The sequence below is a fragment of the Salmo trutta genome, chromosome 21, assembly GCF_901001165.1.
Source record: "Salmo trutta chromosome 21, fSalTru1.1, whole genome shotgun sequence".
Taxonomy (NCBI): domain Eukaryota; kingdom Metazoa; phylum Chordata; class Actinopteri; order Salmoniformes; family Salmonidae; genus Salmo; species Salmo trutta.
Window position 1 is genome coordinate 34745042 of NC_042977.1, and position 19946 is coordinate 34764987.

General features: G+C 44.2%; 1 protein-coding gene across 1 annotated transcript in view; it reads left to right on the top strand.

Annotated features, from left to right (window-relative positions):
- The first annotated feature begins 704 nt into the window (after positions 1-704).
- Positions 705-19946, top strand: part of zyg11l (zyg-11 family member, cell cycle regulator, like) — a 32021-nt gene continuing 12779 nt past the window's right edge. The window contains exons 1-5 of the mRNA XM_029705339.1: positions 705-1027; positions 1590-1758; positions 1998-2809; positions 3018-3161; positions 3322-3498. Of these exons, the coding sequence (XP_029561199.1) occupies positions 1025-1027; positions 1590-1758; positions 1998-2809; positions 3018-3161; positions 3322-3498 (1305 nt within the window). The 5' untranslated portion in view covers positions 705-1024. The remainder of the gene's footprint in view (positions 1028-1589; positions 1759-1997; positions 2810-3017; positions 3162-3321; positions 3499-19946) is intronic.

Below are 19946 nucleotides of genomic sequence, written 5' to 3' on the forward strand. Positions count from 1 at the left end.
TCAGCTGATTTTATGGACTAGTTAAGTCTGGAAAACAACAGTGTGGGCCTTATGGGCCAGCCCTGGCCTGGAGAGGAAAACTCATGAGCTAATGTGCTGAATTAGGGGTTAGGCTACTGCTGCTGCTGGAGCTGAAAGTCAAGGGAACAGCACCAAAGGGGTTAAGGGGAGCCATAGAAAAATCTAATTGTATAATTATTTTATGAGAAGTGATATTATAGTAAACTGACATCTCCACCCAGTGCATATATTCATCCAACCACCTTGGAACACTTAAATCTAAATTATTTGATATAATATTCTAAACCCAACACAATTAAAGGATGTGGGAGAGTATTTCTAGATGTAATATTGTTCATTTAAAATCTTCAACAAAGAGACAGTTCTTGAAGTTATGTATTGGGAGCAACTGAGCATCTTTTAGCAGTCATGAAGGGGAATCAACAGTAGTTTACCGGTATTATTTTTCCCGAGGCCAGTGGCCCCTCCTTGTGGCAAAACTAGTTACTAATCCCTTCTTCAAAAAATGTCAAAGATTGCTACAAACTAAGTTAAATGTACTAAAATGTCAAAGACTAAATTATTGTGTATTTTATTATCGAATGCAAATCAAATGCCATTTAATCGATCATGATGTATCATAGAACGTTATAGAGGAATAGCACCTGCTTGAAAGAGAAGTTGCCATTGGATGACATTTGACTTCTGCCGACCAATTACAAAGTGGTATTACAGTACGACGGCTCGTGGATCAACTATTTCTATGGGTTCTACATCGTGGAGCTCTGGAGTTACAAACCGTTAACTATCGATCAACTGCTGTCGCTGTATCAACAGTAATTTGACTAGCAGTAGACACTGTACTTTGCAGCTTGATTTTACCAATGCCAACTGACGGAAAAAGAACGGAATATACATGTGCATATCCACGACAGAAGATAGTCTTGCAATTTGAACCACAATGCTTGTTCTGAAAGTCATTTGATATTGCAAAGTGATGGGAAATATTTGTATTTAAAAAAAAATGGTGAGTGAGTTATTAGGCTACCCCCTTCCCAGTTCCTTTTCGTATTGCCTTGCTGTCTCTGTCAAATAGTAAAATAGCAAGGGCATTGCTTTTGTTCACCTTGGTTGGTCAAGAGATCTGTAGGATTAGAGGGTGATTTAAAAGGACTAACTAATGCGCCATTACTCTATTCTGGTTAAATTTAGAAACAAGCCATGTCGCAATCGCATATCCTACTGTGTCACTCACAGTGTCAGTGGCTCCGAACGTACTCTCGTTGTTTCGACATGAGAAAGTCATAACTAAGTACTTGTTGAATATATATATATATATTTACACATTTTACAAGTTTTGAGTTATCAAATATTGATTGAGTAAAAGGTTTATTCTGAAAACTATTTAGCTTACAAAACACTTCAAACAGAGTGACAGATTCAGGTACCTAAAAGCCTAATCATTTTTCATCCATTTATCATTGCTGTATGGAAATGAAACATACCAAGTATCCATTCATGTCAAATGTGGTTGCATCAGGTGCAATGTCATGCACTGCAGAACCAAAGCCAGCTGTGTTTGACTGCAGGCTGAGGAGTCCTGTCCCGTGGCCCTGTCTGAGCTGTGTCTGGCCCAGGTGTGTCTCAGCCTGGACTCCCTCTGCAGTACGCAACCAGACGGCTCCCTGAGGCTCAGCTGGGCCCCACTGCTCCCACAGGAAATGGCTGATCAGCTACTGCACAAGATGGCTGCCCAGGGTGAGTAGGGAGGGAGGGCGCCAGAGAATGTTCAACAACAAAACACACACAAATGGTATTAAATAAATGTAATGGTTAACAAACCTTCTATGGGTTTAAAGAAGGGAATTTCTATACAATGGGTTGATATTACGTAATTTTTTAAAACAAGATATTGTTGTGTCAACCTCCTGGTCATCACTGTTCTCGTCCACATTTCAGCCTTACCTCACATTTTCACGTCTTTTTTCATCCCCTAGGCACGCTAAACGATAGAACAGTCGGTATCTTCCGCAGCTGTGAACAACTTCGTCTGCGCAGAGCTTGTGTCCGCTCCTCCCCCCTCTCTGCAGAGGCCTTCCGTCTGGCACTCTGCCCTCACCGGCTGCAGGAGCTGGATGCTTCCGGGGTCCCTGGGGGCCTCACTGGTGCCCACATCCTCTCAGGCCTGGCCTCCAACCCGGAGTGCAGAGCCAGCCTGCAGAAGCTCACACTGAGCAGGCTCCAGTTCGGCTGGACGTCCCTGGAGGTGGAGGAAGAGCAGGTGGGCTTCAGCTCTCTGCAGGGCCTGAGGACACTCAACCTGGCCAACACAGACCTCACAGACCCCTTCCTCGAGGACATCTGTACTCTCCCACGGCTAGAGGTCCTGGACATCTCCAGCACCCCCGTCACGGAGCTGAGCGCCCTGCTGGGTTGCCGGCTTACCCTGAGATCCCTGACTGCCCACGGGCTGAGGCAGCTGGACATGTCACCCGCCAGGGTGATCTCCATCCTTAGCCAGCTCCACGCCCTCAGGCACCTGGACCTCTCTGACGACCGCTTCGCCTCTGCACCGCCATCCGCAGAGAATGACGAAGGGGGGGAGGGGGATGAAGCGGTGAGGCTGCTTCTGGAGGGGGGTTCTGGGATTCTCCCAGCACTTGTGTCTCTGGATGTGTCTGGAAGGAAGAAGGTGACTGAAGGGACGGTCACAGCCTTCGTCGAGGGGAGGAGAGGGCTTTTGTTCCTGGGGCTTCTGGCTACTGGGGCTGGCTCCTGTGACGTTCTGTCTGGGAAGGACAACTTAAAGGTGAGCTGACCGCCTGGGGGGGATTTTATTGTTCATTACAAAAAATGCCTCCTACTTCCTGCTGTCATTTACTTGCTTTGGTGGATCTGAGACAGCTGTGAAGGTGTAAGCAGTAGTTTCAGCTATGACCTATCCAGGCCTATCAGATATGTGCAGAGGAATGAGGAGTAAGTGACTGACGAATAATCTTCTTGTGTTTGTCTTCCAGGTGACCGGCGAGGCCAATGAGAAACAGATCTGTGAATCTCTGAGGAGGTACAGAGAGAGAGAGTGTTTCACACGCGAGGCCCTGGTCCATCTCTACCAGCTGACTAACGACATGTACGACCAGACCAGACCAGACATCCTGAAGGTAACGATCGGAATATGTCTGCATATGAAATGGCTGAAATTGTGGTTGTTGACATAAGCATTTATACAAAAAGCTTATGTACTGCTTATACATGTGTTATGTATGGGTCATGAATGTGTTATGAAGTCCTTATGTAGGTACCCTTCTCTCCTTTCTGTAGCTGGTGTTGGGAGGGATGCAGAACTACTCAGAGTCTCTCCATGTCCAGCTGGTGGCCTCAGCCTGTGTCTTCAACCTGACCAATCAGGACATGGCTGTGGGCATGCCCCACCCCCTGCTCAGCGCAGTTGTGCATCAGGTGCTGGAAGCCATGAGAAGCTTCCCCAGCCACCAACAGGTACGGGCCCATACACACACACACACACACACTTTAATATACACTACATGACCAAAAGTATGTGGAGATCTGCTCGTCGAACATCTCATTCCAAAATCATGGGTATTAATATGGGGTTGGTCCCCCCCTTTGCTGCTTTAACAGCCTTCACTCTTCTGGGAAGACTTTCTACTAGATGTTGGAACATTGCTGTGGGGACTTGCTTCCATTCAGCCAAAAGAGCATTAGTGAGGTTGAGTACTGATGTTGGACGACTAGGTCTGGCTTGCAGTCAGTGTTCCAATTCATCCCAAAGGTGTTCGATGGGGTTGATGTCAGGGCTATATGCAGGCCAGTCATTTATATATGGACCTTTCTTTGTGCATGGGGTTTTGTCATGATCTATGAGCAGAATAACTGTATTACCTCAAGGCCAGCCCCCTAGCAATTTGAGTTCCAGTCGATGAGCTTCAGCCTCTCTTCATTTGAGTAACAGCTAGCATGATGCACACACAGCAGAGGGAGAGAGCAATGACGTGGTGCACATATCTGCACATATGTGATGTAGTACACAATTTTCGGGGACCACTTTTGGCTCGTGAGCTCTACTTTAAGAACTACTGGCTAAAAAGTATAGAAACGTACAGGAGAATCCATGTAAGGGACAGGTCTCTTTAAGGGACAATTAAAAACATTCTAAACCACCACTGAAATCCTTTAGGCTTACTCATGACGCTGAAATCAACCAAACACAGCAACGTGAAGGAAGCTGTGCATATCTCCAACCATTAGAAAATTACTTTAAAAAAGAATAACTAATAAATAACAAATACTGGGCTAATCTTAAAGCATAAAACACAAATTATCACACAGAGTTGGCTACTCTCTCTCCTGTACCCATATAAAAAAATCTAAGCCAAATACAATATAAAGTAATACTCTACTGTGTACCGGACGACAGTAAGGATTGCCACCGAGCTCACATACCCACTCAACCAGGAGTACCCTACCAGCTCTGACTTTTTTTACCAGGTAAGTTGACTTGAGAACACATTCTCATTTACAGCAATGACATGGGGAACAGTTATAGGAGGGGGGATGAATGAGCCAATTGTAAACTTGGGATGATTAGGTGACTGTGATGGTATGAGAGCCAGATTGGGAATTTATCCAGGACACCGGGGTTAACACCCCTACTCTTACAATAAATGCCATGGGATCTTTTAGTGACCACAAAGAGTCAGGACAACCGTTTAACGTCCCATCCAAAAGACAGCACCCTACACAGGGAAATGTCCCCAATCACTGCCCTGGGGCATTGGGATATTTGTTTAGACCAGACGAAAGGGTGCGGACTACTGGCCCTCCAACACCACTTCCAGCAGCATCTGGTCTCCCATCCAGGACCAACCCTGCTTAGCTTCAGAAGCAAGTCAGCAGTGGGATGCAGGCCACGATACAGATGTTATGTCCAGAAATGTCCCCACCAGTATCAGTTAAACAAATAACTCTGCTCAACCCCCCCCCCCACTCTCATTTATCTGAACTGTATGAAATGTTCCTTATCCAATGGATTGTACAGTGCATTCGAAAAGTGTACAGAGCCCTTGACTTTTTCCAAATGTTACGTTACAGCCTTATTGTAAAATTGTTTAAATCGTTTTTTTCCCCTCATCAATATACACACCATACCCCATAATGACAAAGCAAAAACATGTTTTTAGAGATTTTAGCGAATGTATTCAAAATAAAAAACTGAAATATCACATTTATTGTGTATTGTGTGTCGATTGAGGAAACAATTTAATCCATTTTAGAATAAGGCTATAACATAACAAAATGTGGAAAAAGTCAAGGTGTCTAAATACTTTCCGTCTAAATAGTTTCCCGAATGCGCTCGTCCCCAATAGTTGTTTCTTGTTGTATTGCTTGTGATTTACATTGTTGTGTTGTTACAGGTTTGGGTTTTTCCATTTATGTTTTGAGGTTGAACTTTTAGCCCATATAGCTCATTAGCACGTAGGGCGCAACAATTGGTGTCACCTCGTTAGTCAGTATGTGTTATTCCTGGGCTGGTTGCCATCTCAATAGTGGGAAGGTGTTTCACCTGTGCTGGCCCAGATGCTATTTAAGAGTGGCTGGCCCAGTTCTCCAGTTGTCTTGATAGATGCGGAGGGTTAACACCTTTAGTTGGCTCGCCCTATTTAGATTTCTAGACAAGCAAATACTTTTTCTGATTTTGTTTTGCTCCACCATTTTGGTTTGCTTCCTGTCTTTAAGTTTGGTGTGGGGTTTTCTTTTGTTTGCTTCTTAGTGGGCAAATTTAGTGGGCACTCACGGGGGGTGTCTTTTAGGTTCCAGTTGTTGTTGCTACAGTAGTCAACTTTCAGTGGACACCCCCATGAGTGTCTTTTAGAACCCCTCCTAAAACCCCAACTGTTGTCAGTGACTCTTCGTTAGTTCCCCCTTCAGTTTGAGCAACATTATTTGGTTTTCTAGCTGGGGAACATAACAAAATGGGGGCTCATCCGGGACCTTGTTTCCCATGAGTATGTGCTGTGCCCAGATATTTGAGTGTTCAAAATACACTTTTGTGGTAGAGTTTCTACCCAGAGGAGTTATAAGATTGGTGGAATCATTTTGATAGTTGCATAATAACACAGGCTTGTAAATAAACATAAAGCCATGGACTTTAAGCTGGAAGCATTTGTGGAAAACCCTACATGGGAGGTGGTAGATAAACGTACAAAGCCGAATCTGACAGTCCAAAAGCAGTAGGCAGAGTTTATTGGTACTGCTTTGGTGGAGGAGGAAATCCTCTTGGCGAGAGAGGCTGATGAAAAGGGTGCTATGGGTAGTAGAGTACATCCCGTAGAGGTGCTATTAAGGGAGTTAGAACTAATTGCAAAGTTGGAGCAACAAAGATTTGAGCTTGAACAACAGAAATTAAAGTTGGAGCACAGGGAAAGACAAAATGAGCGTGCAGCCAAACAACAAGAATGAGAACGTGCAACCAGACTAGAACAAGAATAACATGCGCATGCCATTTGATTGAAAGAGATGGAGCTGGCAGCGCGACAAAGGGAGTTCGATCTGGAAGCACTCCAAATCCAGTCAGGCCATCCTGCACCCTCAACAGAGTTTGATCTTGGTCAAAACAGCCGACTTGTACCGCCTTTCAACGAAAAGGAGGTGGATGTGTATTTTACTCTGTTTGAGCTGATTGCCACATCCCTAAAATGGCTGTGAGATATTTGGTCACTGCTCCTCCAATGTGTTCTTTTGGGAAAAGCTCCGCAAGTGTACGCAGCTTTAATTCTTGACCAGAGTTCAGATTATGACAGTGTTAAAGCTGCTTTCCTTCGGGCTTACGAGTTGGTAACAGAGGCATACAGACAACGGTTCTGTAAATGACTAAAGACAGAATCACAAAGCCATGTTGAGTTTGCAAGAGAAGAAGCATGTCTTTTTGATTATCAAATCAAATTGTATTTGTCACATGCCCCGAATACAACAGGTACCTTACCGTGAAATGCTTACTTACAAGCCCTTAACCAACAATGCAGTTAAGAAAATAGAGTTAAGGAAATATTTACTAAATAAACTAAAGTAAAAAATATAAATAAAGTTACACAATAAAATAACAATAATTAGGCTATATACAGGGGGTACCGGTAATGAGTCAATGTGAGGGGGTACAGGTTAGTTAAGGTAATTTGTACATATAGGTAGGGGTAAAGGGACTATGCATAGATAATAAACAGCGAGTAAAATCTTCAACATAGAAATGCTACTAAAAAGAGTTTACTGAAACTTGTTACAAATGACAGTCACCTATGATTCACCAAATTATATTTTGAAAGAGGAAGCAAAGTACTTTAAGCATATGTTTTCGTTTCAGTCTCCTCCATCTCCTCTAACTGAAGCTAATTGTATGGATTTTTTTTCTATAAATAATGTAAAATGAATAGCCATACAGAAAGACACATGTGAAGGTGAAATTACAGAGGAGGAACTTCTTGATGAAATTAAAGCCTTTAAGTCCAGGAAAACTCCAGCGCTAGATGGCATACCAATTTTTTATATACTCAGAGGACCGTTATTAGCATGTTTTAACCACTCCTATGTAAATGGTAGATTATCAGACACTCAACAAGAAGGTCTGATTCCATTATTACTGAAACAGGATACAAGTGGGAAATATAAAGAATTGGAGGCCCCTTAAACTTCCATGTGTGATGCAAAAATTCTCGCAAAATGTATAGCGCATAGAATTAAAAAGGTATTGTCTGACATTATTCATTCTAATCAGACAGGTTTTTTACATGGACGATACATTGGAGATAATATAAGGCAAGTACTGGTGTCAGGGATTTCCTCGTCGTTTGACGATATAGCGAAATCATCGTCGGAAAAAGATGACCAATATGCAGCAGAGTTGTGATAGTTCATTTTGAACATTTAATAGACTCAAAGTGAACATACAAAACGAACTCACGAATTACTGACAGTCCATGCTAAACACGAAACAATCTCCCACAATACACAGACAAACACACCCAACTAATATAGGACTTCCAATCAAAGGCAACACCAAACAGCTGCCTTCAATTGGAAGTCCACCCCAATTAACTCAACATAGAAACAGATTACCTAGACTAAACATAGAATTACATAAACAAGGAACAGTGCCCAAAAACCCCGGAATACATAAATCAAATGCCCCTTTTAGAAAAACCACCACCCCGAACCACATAAACCAAATACCCTCTGCCACGTCCTGACCAAACTACAATAACAATTAACCGTTATACTGGCCAGGACGTGACAACTGGAAACAATATAACACTATGAAAAATCTGGGAAAGCAGGCCTGCTATTCATAGCGGACTTTGAAAAGGCTTCTGATAAAGTACAACTGGAGTTTATGTATAAATGCCTGGAACATTTCAATTTTGGCTGAATCTCTTATAAAAATGGGTTAAAATAATGTATAGTAACCCTAGGTGTAAAATTGTAATTAATGGCTACTTCTCAGAAAGTTTTAAACTGTCAAGAGGAGTAAAGCAAGGTTATCCACTATCGGCATATCTATTTATTATGGCCATCGAAACATTAGCTATTAAAATCAGATCCAACAATAATATCAATGGATTAGAAGTACAGGGCTTAAAAACTAAGGTGTCATTGTACACTAATGATTCATGTTTTCTTTTAAATCCACAACTTGGATCCCTCCACAGCCAGATAATTTTTCTAACCTCTCTGGATTACAACCAAATTATGATGTGTGTAACGGTCGTTGTATATAGTAGACCAAGGCGCAGCGGGTTGAGTGCTCATTTTAACATTTATTAGAACACTTAAATGACAAAACGAACGAACGCACAGTATTGCAGGCTAAACACAGCAGTGCAAAAACAACTTCCCACAAAACCCATTACAAAACACCCCTCTATATAGGACCTTCAATCAGAGGCAACGAGGAACAGCTGCCTCCAATTGAAGGTCCATCCAATAACCCTAAACATAGAACTAAAAAGACTAGACCAGAACATAGAAATATACTAACATAGAACATAACCAAAAACCCCAGAACAATCTAAACAAACACCCCTCTACCTAAACACATAGCCCAACAAACCCCGAAACACTCTAAACAAATACCCCCTACCACGTCCTGACCAAACTACAATAACAAATAACCCCTTATACTGGTCAGGACGTGACAGTACCCCCCCCCCAAAGGTGCAGACCCCGGATGCACCTACACAAAACACAACAATAAACCCAAAATAAAAATAAACCCAAACTAAAGGGAGGGTGGCCACCGTCACCGACGGTTCTTGTGCTACACCCCCCCCCCCCCCAACCCATCTACTATGGAGATGGCTCAGGCTCCGGCCTTACTCCCCAACCTAACCTGTCCACCCCGCTAAATATTTATTAATTGTTACCCTTCCCGAAGTCTCTGGGCTATGGCGCATCGCTGAAGACCTCGGGCTGATGTGCGTTGCTGGAGACCTCAGGCTGATGCGCGTCGCTGGAGACCTCGGGCTGAAGGGCAACTCTGGCTGCGCCGATTCCGGACTGTAGGGCGACTCTGGCTGCGCCGATTCCGGACTGTAGGGCGACTCTGGCTGCGCCGATTCCGGACTGTAGGGCGACTCTGGCTGCGCCGATTCCGGACTGTAGGGCGACTCTCTCGGCTCCTGACTGTGGGCCGTGTCTCTCGGCTCCTGACTGTGGGCCGTCTCTCTCGGCTCCGGACTGTGGGCCGTCTCTCTCGGCTCCGGACTGTGGGCCGTCTCTCTCGGCTCCGGACTGTGGGCCGTCTCTCTCGGCTCCGGACCGTCTCTCTCGGTTCCGGACTGTGGGCCGTCTCTCTCGGTTCCGGACTGTGGGCCGTCTCTCTACGGGGCACTGTCACCAGAAGCTCTGGACGGGGCACTGTCGCCGGACACTCTGGACGGGGCACTGTCGCCGGACACTCTGGACGGGGCACTGTCGCCGGACACTCTGGACGGGGCACTGTCGCCGGACACTCTGGACGGGGCACTGTCGCCGGACACTCTGGACGGGGCACTGTCGCCGGACACTCTGGACGGGGCACTGTCGCCGGACACTCTGGACGGGGCACTGTCGCCGGACACTCTGGACGGGGCACTGTCGCCGGACACTCTGGACGGGGCACTGTCGCCGGACACTCTGGACGAGGCACTGTCGCCGGACACTCTGGACGAGGCACTGTCGTCGGAATCTCTGGACGGGGACTGCGCACTGAAGGCCTGATGCGTGGGGCTGGCTTAGGACGCGCCAGACTAAGGACACGCACCACAGGGCTAGTGCGAGGAGCAGGAGCAGGACGAGCTGGACTGGGCTGACGCACTGGAGGCCTGGTGCGTGGGGCTGGTAGTGGAGGTACCAGACTGGTGACACGCACCCCAAGGCTAGTGCGAGGAGTGGGAACAGGCCGTACTGGACTGGGCTGACGCACTGGAGGCCTGGTGCGTGGTGCTGGCTTTGGAGACGCCAGACTAGGGACACGCACCTCAGGGCTAGTGCGAGGAGCGGGAACAGGACGTACTAGACTGGGCTGACGCACTGGAGGCCTGGTGCGTGGGGCTGGTAGTGGAGGTACCAGACTGGAGACACGCACCTCAGGGCTAGTGCGAGGAGCAGGAACTGGATACACCGGGCCATGAGTAGGCACTGGAGGTCTGGAGCGTACCTTCTGCACAACCCGTCCTGGCTGATGGTAATAGCAGCCCTGCACGAGCGGAGTGCTGGCACAGGGCGAACTGTGCTGTGCAGAGGCCTGATGGTTGCTGTGTGTAGAGCAGGCGTAGGGTAGCCTGGGCCTAGGAGGCGCACCGGTGGCCAGATGCGCTACGCAGGCATCCTCCTTCCAGGCTGGATGCCCACTCTAGCACGGCACTTGCGAGGGGCTGGGATCGCTCGCACCGGACTGTGCGTGCACATGGGCGAGATCGTGCACACTTCCGCATACTCCAGCACTCTCCACTCCATACACTCCCCATAATAAGCACGGGGAGTTGGCTTAGGGCTCACCATTGGCCCAGCCAAACTACCCGTGTGCCCCCCAAAAACTATTCTTGGGGGTGCCTCTCGTGCTTCCTTCGTTGGGCCCGCTCTTCGCTCCACTTTCACCGTTCCTCCCTCGCTGTCTCCACCTGTTTCCATGGCAGGGTCTTGTCCCCTGCCATTACCTCCTCCCATGTCCAAGATGTCCTCCACTCTCTTCTCTCCCTGGCCCAGGATCCTTGCTCCTCCTGGGCCCGCTGCTTGGTCCGTTGGTGGTGGGAAGTTCTGTAACGGTCGTCGTATATAGTAGACCAAGGCGCAGCGGGTTGAGTGCTCATTTTAACGTTTATTAGAACACTTAAATGACAAAACAAGAAAAACGAACGCACAGTATTGCAGGCTAAACACAGCAGTGCAAAAACAACTACCCACAAAACCCATTACAAAACATCCCTCTATATAGGACCTTCAATCAGAGGCAACGAGGAACAGCTGCCTCCAATTGAAGGTCCATCCAATAACCCTAAACATAGAACTAAAAAGACTAGACCGGAACATAGATATATACTAACATAGAACATAACCAAAAACCCCGGAACAATCTAAACAAACACCCCTCTACCTAAACACATAGCTCAACGAACCCCGAAACACTCTAAACAAATACCCCCTGCCACGTCCTGACCAAACTACAATAACAAATAACCCCTTATACTGGTCAGGATGTGACAATGTGTACTATATTACGTATTGGATCACAAAAAAACTTTTACTTTACCATGTAGTTTACCAATAAAATGGTTTAATAGTGATGTGGATATACTCGGTATACATATCCTGAAAAAAATAAATTATTTCACTCCAATACATTTTTATAGAAAGTTAGCAAAAATAGATCTTGCTACCATGGAAAGGTAAATACCTTTCTATTTGTGGAAAAATCACCCTGATTAACTCTTTAGTCATATTCCAGTTTACCTATTTGCTTATGGTCTTGCTTACACCTAGCAAACCGTTTTTTTTATTATATGAGAAAAAATAGAACATTTTATTTTGGAATGGCAAGCGAGACAATTTAACAGGCCTATTTATATAATGAATATTATATATATTATTATATATATTAAATATTAAAACATTAGACCTCTCACTATAGGTTTCAGTCATACAAAAGTTATACTTAAATCCAAGCTGGTTCTCTAGCGGATTAGTAAAAATGTCTCACCCTATGTTCAAGAAAGGCTTTTTTCCCTTTAGTCAGATTACAACCTTTCACTTTCAGTTATTTGAAAAGGAAATAATCTCCCAAATATCGCTATTTTAAAGCAAGTCATAGAAAGTTGGTTGCAATTTCAATTTAATCCACCAGAAAAGACAGAACACATAATACAACAAATATTGTGGTTAAACTCAAATATGCTAATTGATCAAAAAAAACATAATTTTTTAAATATATACACTGCTCAAAAAAATAAAGGGAACACTAAAATAACACATCCTAGATCTGAATGAATGAAATAATCTTATTAAATACTTTTTTCTTTACGTAGTTGAATGTGCTGACAACAAAATCACACAAAAATAATCAATGGAAATCCAATTTATCAACCCATGGAGGTCTGGATTTGGAGTCACATTCAAAATTAAAGTGGAAAACCACACTACAGGCTGATGAACTTTGATGTAATGTCCTTAAAACAAGTCAAAATGAGGCTCAGTAGTGTGTGTGGCCTCCACATGCCTGTATGACCTCCCTACAATGCCTGGGCATGCTCCTGATGAGGTGGCGGATGGTCTCCTGAGGGATCTCCTCCCAGACCTGGACTAAAGTATCCGCCAACTCCTGGACAGTCTTTGGTGCAACGTGGCATTGGTGGATGGAGCGAGACATGATGTGCTCAATTGGATTCAGGTCTGGGGAACGGGTGGGCCAGTCCATAGCATCAATGCCTTCCTCTTGTAGGAACTGCTGACACACTCCAGCCACATGAGGTCTAGCATTGTCTTGCATTAGGAGGAACCCAGGGCCAACCGCACCAGTATATGGTCTCACAAGGGGTCTGAGGATCTCATCTCGGTACCTAATGGCAGTCAGGCTACCTCTGGCGAGCACATGGAGGGCTGTGCGGCCCCCCAAAGAAATGCCACCCCACACCATGACTGACCCACCGCCAAACCGGTCATGCTGGAGGATGTTGCAGGCAGCAGAACGTTCTCCACGGCGTCTCCAGACTCTGTCACGTCTGTCACATGTGCTCAGTGTGAACCTGCTTTCATCTGTGAAGAGCACAGGGCGCCAGTGGCGAATTTGCCAATCTTGGTGTTCTCTGGCAAATGCCAAACGTCCTGCACGGTGTTGGGCTGTAAGCACAACCCCCACCTGTGGACATCGGGCCCTCATACCACCCTCATGGAGTCTGTTTCTGACCGTTTGAGCAGACACATGCACATTTGTGGCCTGCTGGAGGTCATTTTGCAGGGCTCTGGCAGTGCTCCTCCTGCTCCTACTTGCACAAAGGCGGAGGTAGCGGTCCTGCTGCTGGGTTGTTGCCCTCCTACGGCGTCCTCCACGTCTCCTGATGTACTGGCCTGTCCCTGGTAGTGCCTCCATGCTCTGGACACTACGCTGACAGACACAGCAAACCTTCTTGCCACAGCTCGCATTGATGTGCCATCCTGGATGAGCTGCACTACCTGAGCCACTTGTGTGGGTTGTAGACTCCGTCTCATGCTACCACTAGAGTGAAAGCACCGCCAGCATTCAAAAGTGACCAAAACATCAGCCAGGAAGCATAGGAACTGAGAAGTGGTCTGTGGTCACCACCTGCAGAACCACTCCTTTATTGGGGGTGTCTTGCTAATTGCCTATAATTTCCACCTGTTGTCTATTCCATTTGCACAACAGCATGTTAAATTTATTGTCAATCAGTGTTGCTTCCTAAGTGGACAGTTTGATTTCACAGAAGTGTGATTGACTTGGAGTTACATTGTGTTGTTTAAGTGTTCCCTTTATTTTTTTGAGCAGTGTATAAAAAAAGGTATAATCTTCGTAAATGATATCATAAATACCACAGGTGGACTTATGTCATACATGCAGCTAACTTAAACATATGGAAATGTCTGCTCTATTTTCAATTTACAGTCTGTAGAAAGAATGAGAATATAAAGGTTCAGAACTTTTGTGAAACATCTCAGCACAGTTGAAAAATATATGGCAAATAGAAATCCAATATGAATGGTGTTAAGAGATAGATGGGAGGGGTTGAATGGAGCTGAAGGTTGGGACTAATAACAACAAGATAACTAAAACATACTGTGCCGTAAAACGTATATAGGTTAAGAAATGTTTTGAAAGAGCACAGTTTGAAAGATATGACAAATAGAAATCAAACCGGATGGACATCATAAATGTATGGTAGAGGTTGAGGGTAGAGGAATTACAAGAGTTAAAAACAAACAAAATAAATCTATTGTAAAATAGACTGTGTCCATAACATTTATATAGTATGTATAAGCTGGAAATACAGGCCTAAGCGTTGTTGTTCACTAGATTGCTCCAATTGGGGGAGGGGTGGTAGGGTTGGAGGGTAATAAAGGAAATATATTTTTAAAAAGATGCGTGTGTATGTATGTATGTATGTATGTATGTATGTATGTATGTATGTATGTATGTATGTATGTATGTATGTATGTATGCATGACTGTGTCTTTAAACAGCTTGGAAAATTCCAGAAAATTATGTCATGGCTTTAGAAGCTTCTGATAGGCTAATTGACATAATTTGAGTCAATTGGAGGTGTACCTGTGGATGTATTTCAAGGCCTACCTTCAAACTCCGTGCCTATTTGCTTGACATCAAAAGAAATCAGCCAAGACCTCAGAAAAAACATTGGAGACCTCCACAAGTCTGGTTCATCCTTGGGAGCAATTTCCAAATGCCTGAAGGTACCACGTTCATTTGTACAAACAATAGTATGCAAGTATAAACCCCATGGGACCATGCAGCCGTCATACTGCTCAGGAAGGAGACACATTCTGTCTCCTAGAGATGAATGTACTTTGGTGCGAAAAGTGCAAATCAATCCCAGAACAACAGCAAAGGACCTTGTGAATATGCTGGAGGAAACAGGTACGAAAGTATCTATATCCACAGTAAAATGAGTCCTATATCGACATAACCTGAAAGGCCGCTCAGCAAGGAAGAAGCCACTGCTCCAAAACCGCCATAAAAAGCCAGACTACGGTTTGCAACTGCACATGGGGACCAAGATCGTACTTTTTGGAGAAATGTCCTCTGGTCTGATGAAACCAAAATAGAACTATTTGGTCATAATGATCATCGTTATGTTTGGAGGAAAAAGGGGGAGGCTTGCAAGCGTAAGAACACCATCCCAACCGTGAAGCACGGGGGTGGCAGCATCATGTTTTGGGGGTGCTTTGCTGCAGGAGGGACTGGTGCACTTCAAATGATGTGGATATATTGAAGCAACATCTCAAGACATCAGTCAGGAAGTTTGGTTGCAAATGGGTCTTCCAAATGGACAATGACCCCAAGCATACTTCCAAAGTTGTGGCCATCACAACAAAGTGGCCATCACAACAAAGTCAAGGTATTGGAGTGGCCATCACAAAGCCCTGACCTCAATCCTATAGAACATTTGTGGGCAGAACTGAAAAAGCATGTGAAAGGAAGGAGGCCTTCAAACCTGACTCAGTTACACCAGCTCTGTCAGGAGGAATGGGCCAAAATTCACCCAACTTATTGTGGGAAGCTTGTGGAAGGCTACCTGAAACGTTTGACCCAAGTTTAACAATTTAAAGGCAATGCTACCAAATACTAATTGAGTGTATGTAAACTTCTGACACACTGGGAATGTGATGAAAGAAAAATAATGGCTGAAATAAATTATTCTCCACTATTATTCTGACATTTCACATTCTTAAAATGAAGTGGTGATCCTAACTGACCTAAGACAGGGAATTTTTACTAGGATTAAATGTCAGGAGTTGTGAAAAACTGAGTTTAAATGTATTTGGCTAAGGTGTATGTAAAACTTCCGACTTCAACTGTACATACATACATATACACGTGTGTGTGTGTGTGTGTGTGTGTGTGTGTGTGTATATATATATATATATATATATATATATATATATATATATATATATATATATATATATATATATATATATATTTGCAAAAACAGTTCAAAAGTTTGGGCTCACTTAGAAATGTCCTTGTTTTTGAAAGAAAAGCACTTTTTTGTCTATTAAAATAACAAATTCATCAGAAATACAGTGTAGGCATTGTTCATGTTGTAAATGACTATTGTAGCTGAAAACGGTAGTTTTTTATGGAATATCTACGTAGGCGTACAGAGGCCATTATCAGCAACCATCACTCCTGTATTCCAATGGCACGTTGTGTTAGCTAATCCAAGTTTATAATTTTAAAAGGCTAATTGATCATTACAAAACCCTTTTGCAATTATGTTAGCACAGCTGAAAACTGTTGTGCTGATTTCAGAAGCAATAAAACAGCGCAAACTGTCTCTAACCAGAATAGAAAGGAGTGGGAGGCCCCTGTGGACAACTGAGCAAGTGGACAAGTACATTAGAGTGTCTAGTTTAAGAAACAGACGCCTCACAAGTCCTCAACTGGCAGCTACATTAAATAGTACCCGCAAAACACCAGTCTCAACGTCAACAGTGAAGAGGCGACTCAGGGATGCTGGCCTTCTAGGCAGAGTTGAGGAAAAAAATCCATATTTCAGACTGGCCAATAAAAAAAAAAGATTAAGATGGGCAAAAGACCACAGACACTGGACAGAGGAATTCTGCCTAGAAGGCCAGCATCCTGGAGTCGCCTCTTCACTGCTGATGTTGAGACTGGTGTTTTGCAGGTACTATTTAATGAAGCTGCCAGTTGTGTACTTGTAATGCGTCTGTTTCTCAAACTAAACCCTCTAATTTACTTGTCCTCCTACTCAGTTGTGCACCGAGGCCTCCCACTCCTCTTTCTATTCTGGTTAGGGCCAGTTTGCGCTGTTGTGTGAAGGGAGTAGTACACAGCGTTGTACGAGATCTTCCGTTTCTTGGCAATTTTTCGTATGGAATAGCCTTCATTTTTCAGAACAAGAATAGATTGATAAGTTTCAGAAGAAAGTCCTTTGTTTCTGGCCATTTTGAGCCTGTAATGGAACCGACAAGTGCTGATGCTCCAGATACTCAACTACTCTAAAGAAGGCCAGTTTTATTGATTCTTTAATCAGAACAACAGTTTTCAGCTGTGCTAACATAATTGCAAAAGGGTTTTAGAATGATTAATTAGCCTTTTAAAATTGATAAACTTAGATTAGCTTACACAACGTACCCTGAATCTATTCTACCACGGCCAGAAATCTGCTCCTTTTATTCTCTGTCCCCAACGCACTAGACAACCAGTTTTTTTAGCCTTTAGCCTACTCCTACTCCTCTTCTGTTCCTCGGGGGATGTAGAGGTTAATCCAGGCCCTGTGTGTCCCCAGGCACTCTCATTTGTTGACTTCTGTAACCGTAAAAGCCTTGGTTTCATGCATGTTAATATCAGAAGCCTCCTCCCTAAGTTTGTTTACTCACTGCTTTAGCACACTCCGCCAACCCTGATGTCCTAGCCGTGTCTGAATCCTGGCTTAGGAAGGCTACCAAAAATTCTGAGATTTCCATCCCCAACTACAACATTTTCCATCAAGATGGAACTGCCAAAGGGGGAGGAGTTAGCCTGCAAAGTTCTGTCATACTTTCCAGATCTATGCCCAAACAGTTCAAGCTTCTAATTTTTTTAATTAATCTCTCCAGAAATAAGTCTCTCACTGTTGTCGCCTGTTATAGACCCCCCCCCTGTGTGCCCAGCTGTGCCCTGGACACCATATGTGAATTGATTGCCCCCCATTTATCTTCAGAGTTCGTTCTGCTAGGTGACCTATACTGGGATATGCTTAACACCCCGGCCGTCCTACAATCTAAGCTAGATGCCCTCAGTCTCACACAAATTATCAAGGAACCCACCAGGTACAACCCTAAATCCGTAAACATGGGCACCCTCATAGATATTATCCTGACCACCTTGCCCTCCAAATACACCTCTGCTGTTTTCAATCAGGATCTCAGCGATCACTGCCTCATTGCCTGCATCCGTTATGGGTCCGCTGTCAAATGACCACCCCTCATCACTGTCAAACGCTCCCTAAAACACTTCTGCGAACAGGCCTTTCTAGCACAAAAACATCCTGTGGCGTACTGCACTAGCATCGAATAGTCTCCGCGATATGAAACTTTTCAGGGAAGTCAGGAACCAATACACACCGTCAGTTAGGAAAGCAAAGGCTAGCTTTTTGAAACAGAAATTTGCATCCTGCAGCACAAACGCCACAAAGTTCTGGGACACTGTAATGTCCATGGAAAATAAGAGCACCTCCTCCCAGCTGCCCACTGCTCTGAAGCTAGGAAACACTGTCACCATTGATAAATCCATGATAATCGAGAATTTCAATAAGCTTTTCTCTACGGCCGGCCATGCTTTGTTCCTGGCTACCCCAACCTCGGCCAACAGCTCTGCACCTTCTCCGCTGTGCAATCCGGTTTCCGAGCTGGTCACGGGTGCACCTCAGCCACGCTCAAGGTACTAAACGATATCATAACCTCCATCGATAAAAGACAGTACTGTGTAGCCGTCTTCATCGACCTGGCCAAGGCTTTCGACTCTGTCAATCACTGTATTCTCATCTGTAAGGCTTGTATATGGGAGGCGAAGTGCAGGAGAGTGCAGGAGAGCGGAGTATAATAAACAGGCGCACTTTAATACCGGTTAACATATGACAGCAACTAACACATACTAGTGCCAATAACATGGTCTAAAACAAAAGTGCAGCGCCTGATAAAAATCCACGTAACAATACACAATAACTCACAAATACAACATGGGGAACAGAGGGTTAACCTGTCAAGGTATAGGGGGCAGTATTTTCGATTTTGGATGAAAAACGTGCCCAGAGTAAACTGCCTAATACCCGAGCCCAGAGTCAAATATTTGCATATTATTTGTAGATTTGGATAGAAAACACTGAAGTTTCTAAAACTGTTTGAATGATGTCTGTGAGTATAACAGAACTCATATGGCAGGCAAAAACCTGAGAAAAATCCAACCAGGAAGTGGGAAATCTGATGCTTGTAGTCTTTTCAAGTCATTGCCTATCTAACGCACAGTGACTTAGGGTTAATTTTGCACTTCCTAAGGCTTCCACTAGATGTCAACAGTCTTTAGAACCTAGTTTCAGGCTTTTGCGGTGAACACAGAGCGAACAAGAAGGCCGGGAAGTTGGTGACTCAGAAAATGACATGAGTTTTATGGCGCGCGTTCACGTGATGAGGTAGCTGTGTTCCATAACGTTTTTCAAGACATTGGAATCGTCCGGTTGGAATATTATTTAAGTTTTATGTTAAAAAGATTGATGCTATACAACGTTTGACATGTTTCAACGAACGTAAATATAACTTTTTTTGACTTTTCGCCGTGAAATGTTGGGCGCGCCTCCTACATTTGGAGTAGCTTACTGAACGAGCTAACAACAAGGAGGTATTTGGACATAAATTATGGACTTTATCGAACAAAACAACATTTATTGTGGACCTGGGATTCCTGGAAGTGCCTTCTGAGGAAGATCATCAAAGGTAAGTGAATATTTATAATGCTATTTATGATTTTAGATTACTCCAAAATGGCGGGTATCTGTATTGCCTGTTGTATTTTTCTGAGCGCCGTACTCAGATTATTGCAAAGTGTGCTTTCCCCGTGAAGCTTTTTTGAAATCTGTCACATCGGTTGCATTCAGGAGATGTTTATCTATAATTCTTTGAATAACAGTTTAATATTTTATCAACGTTTA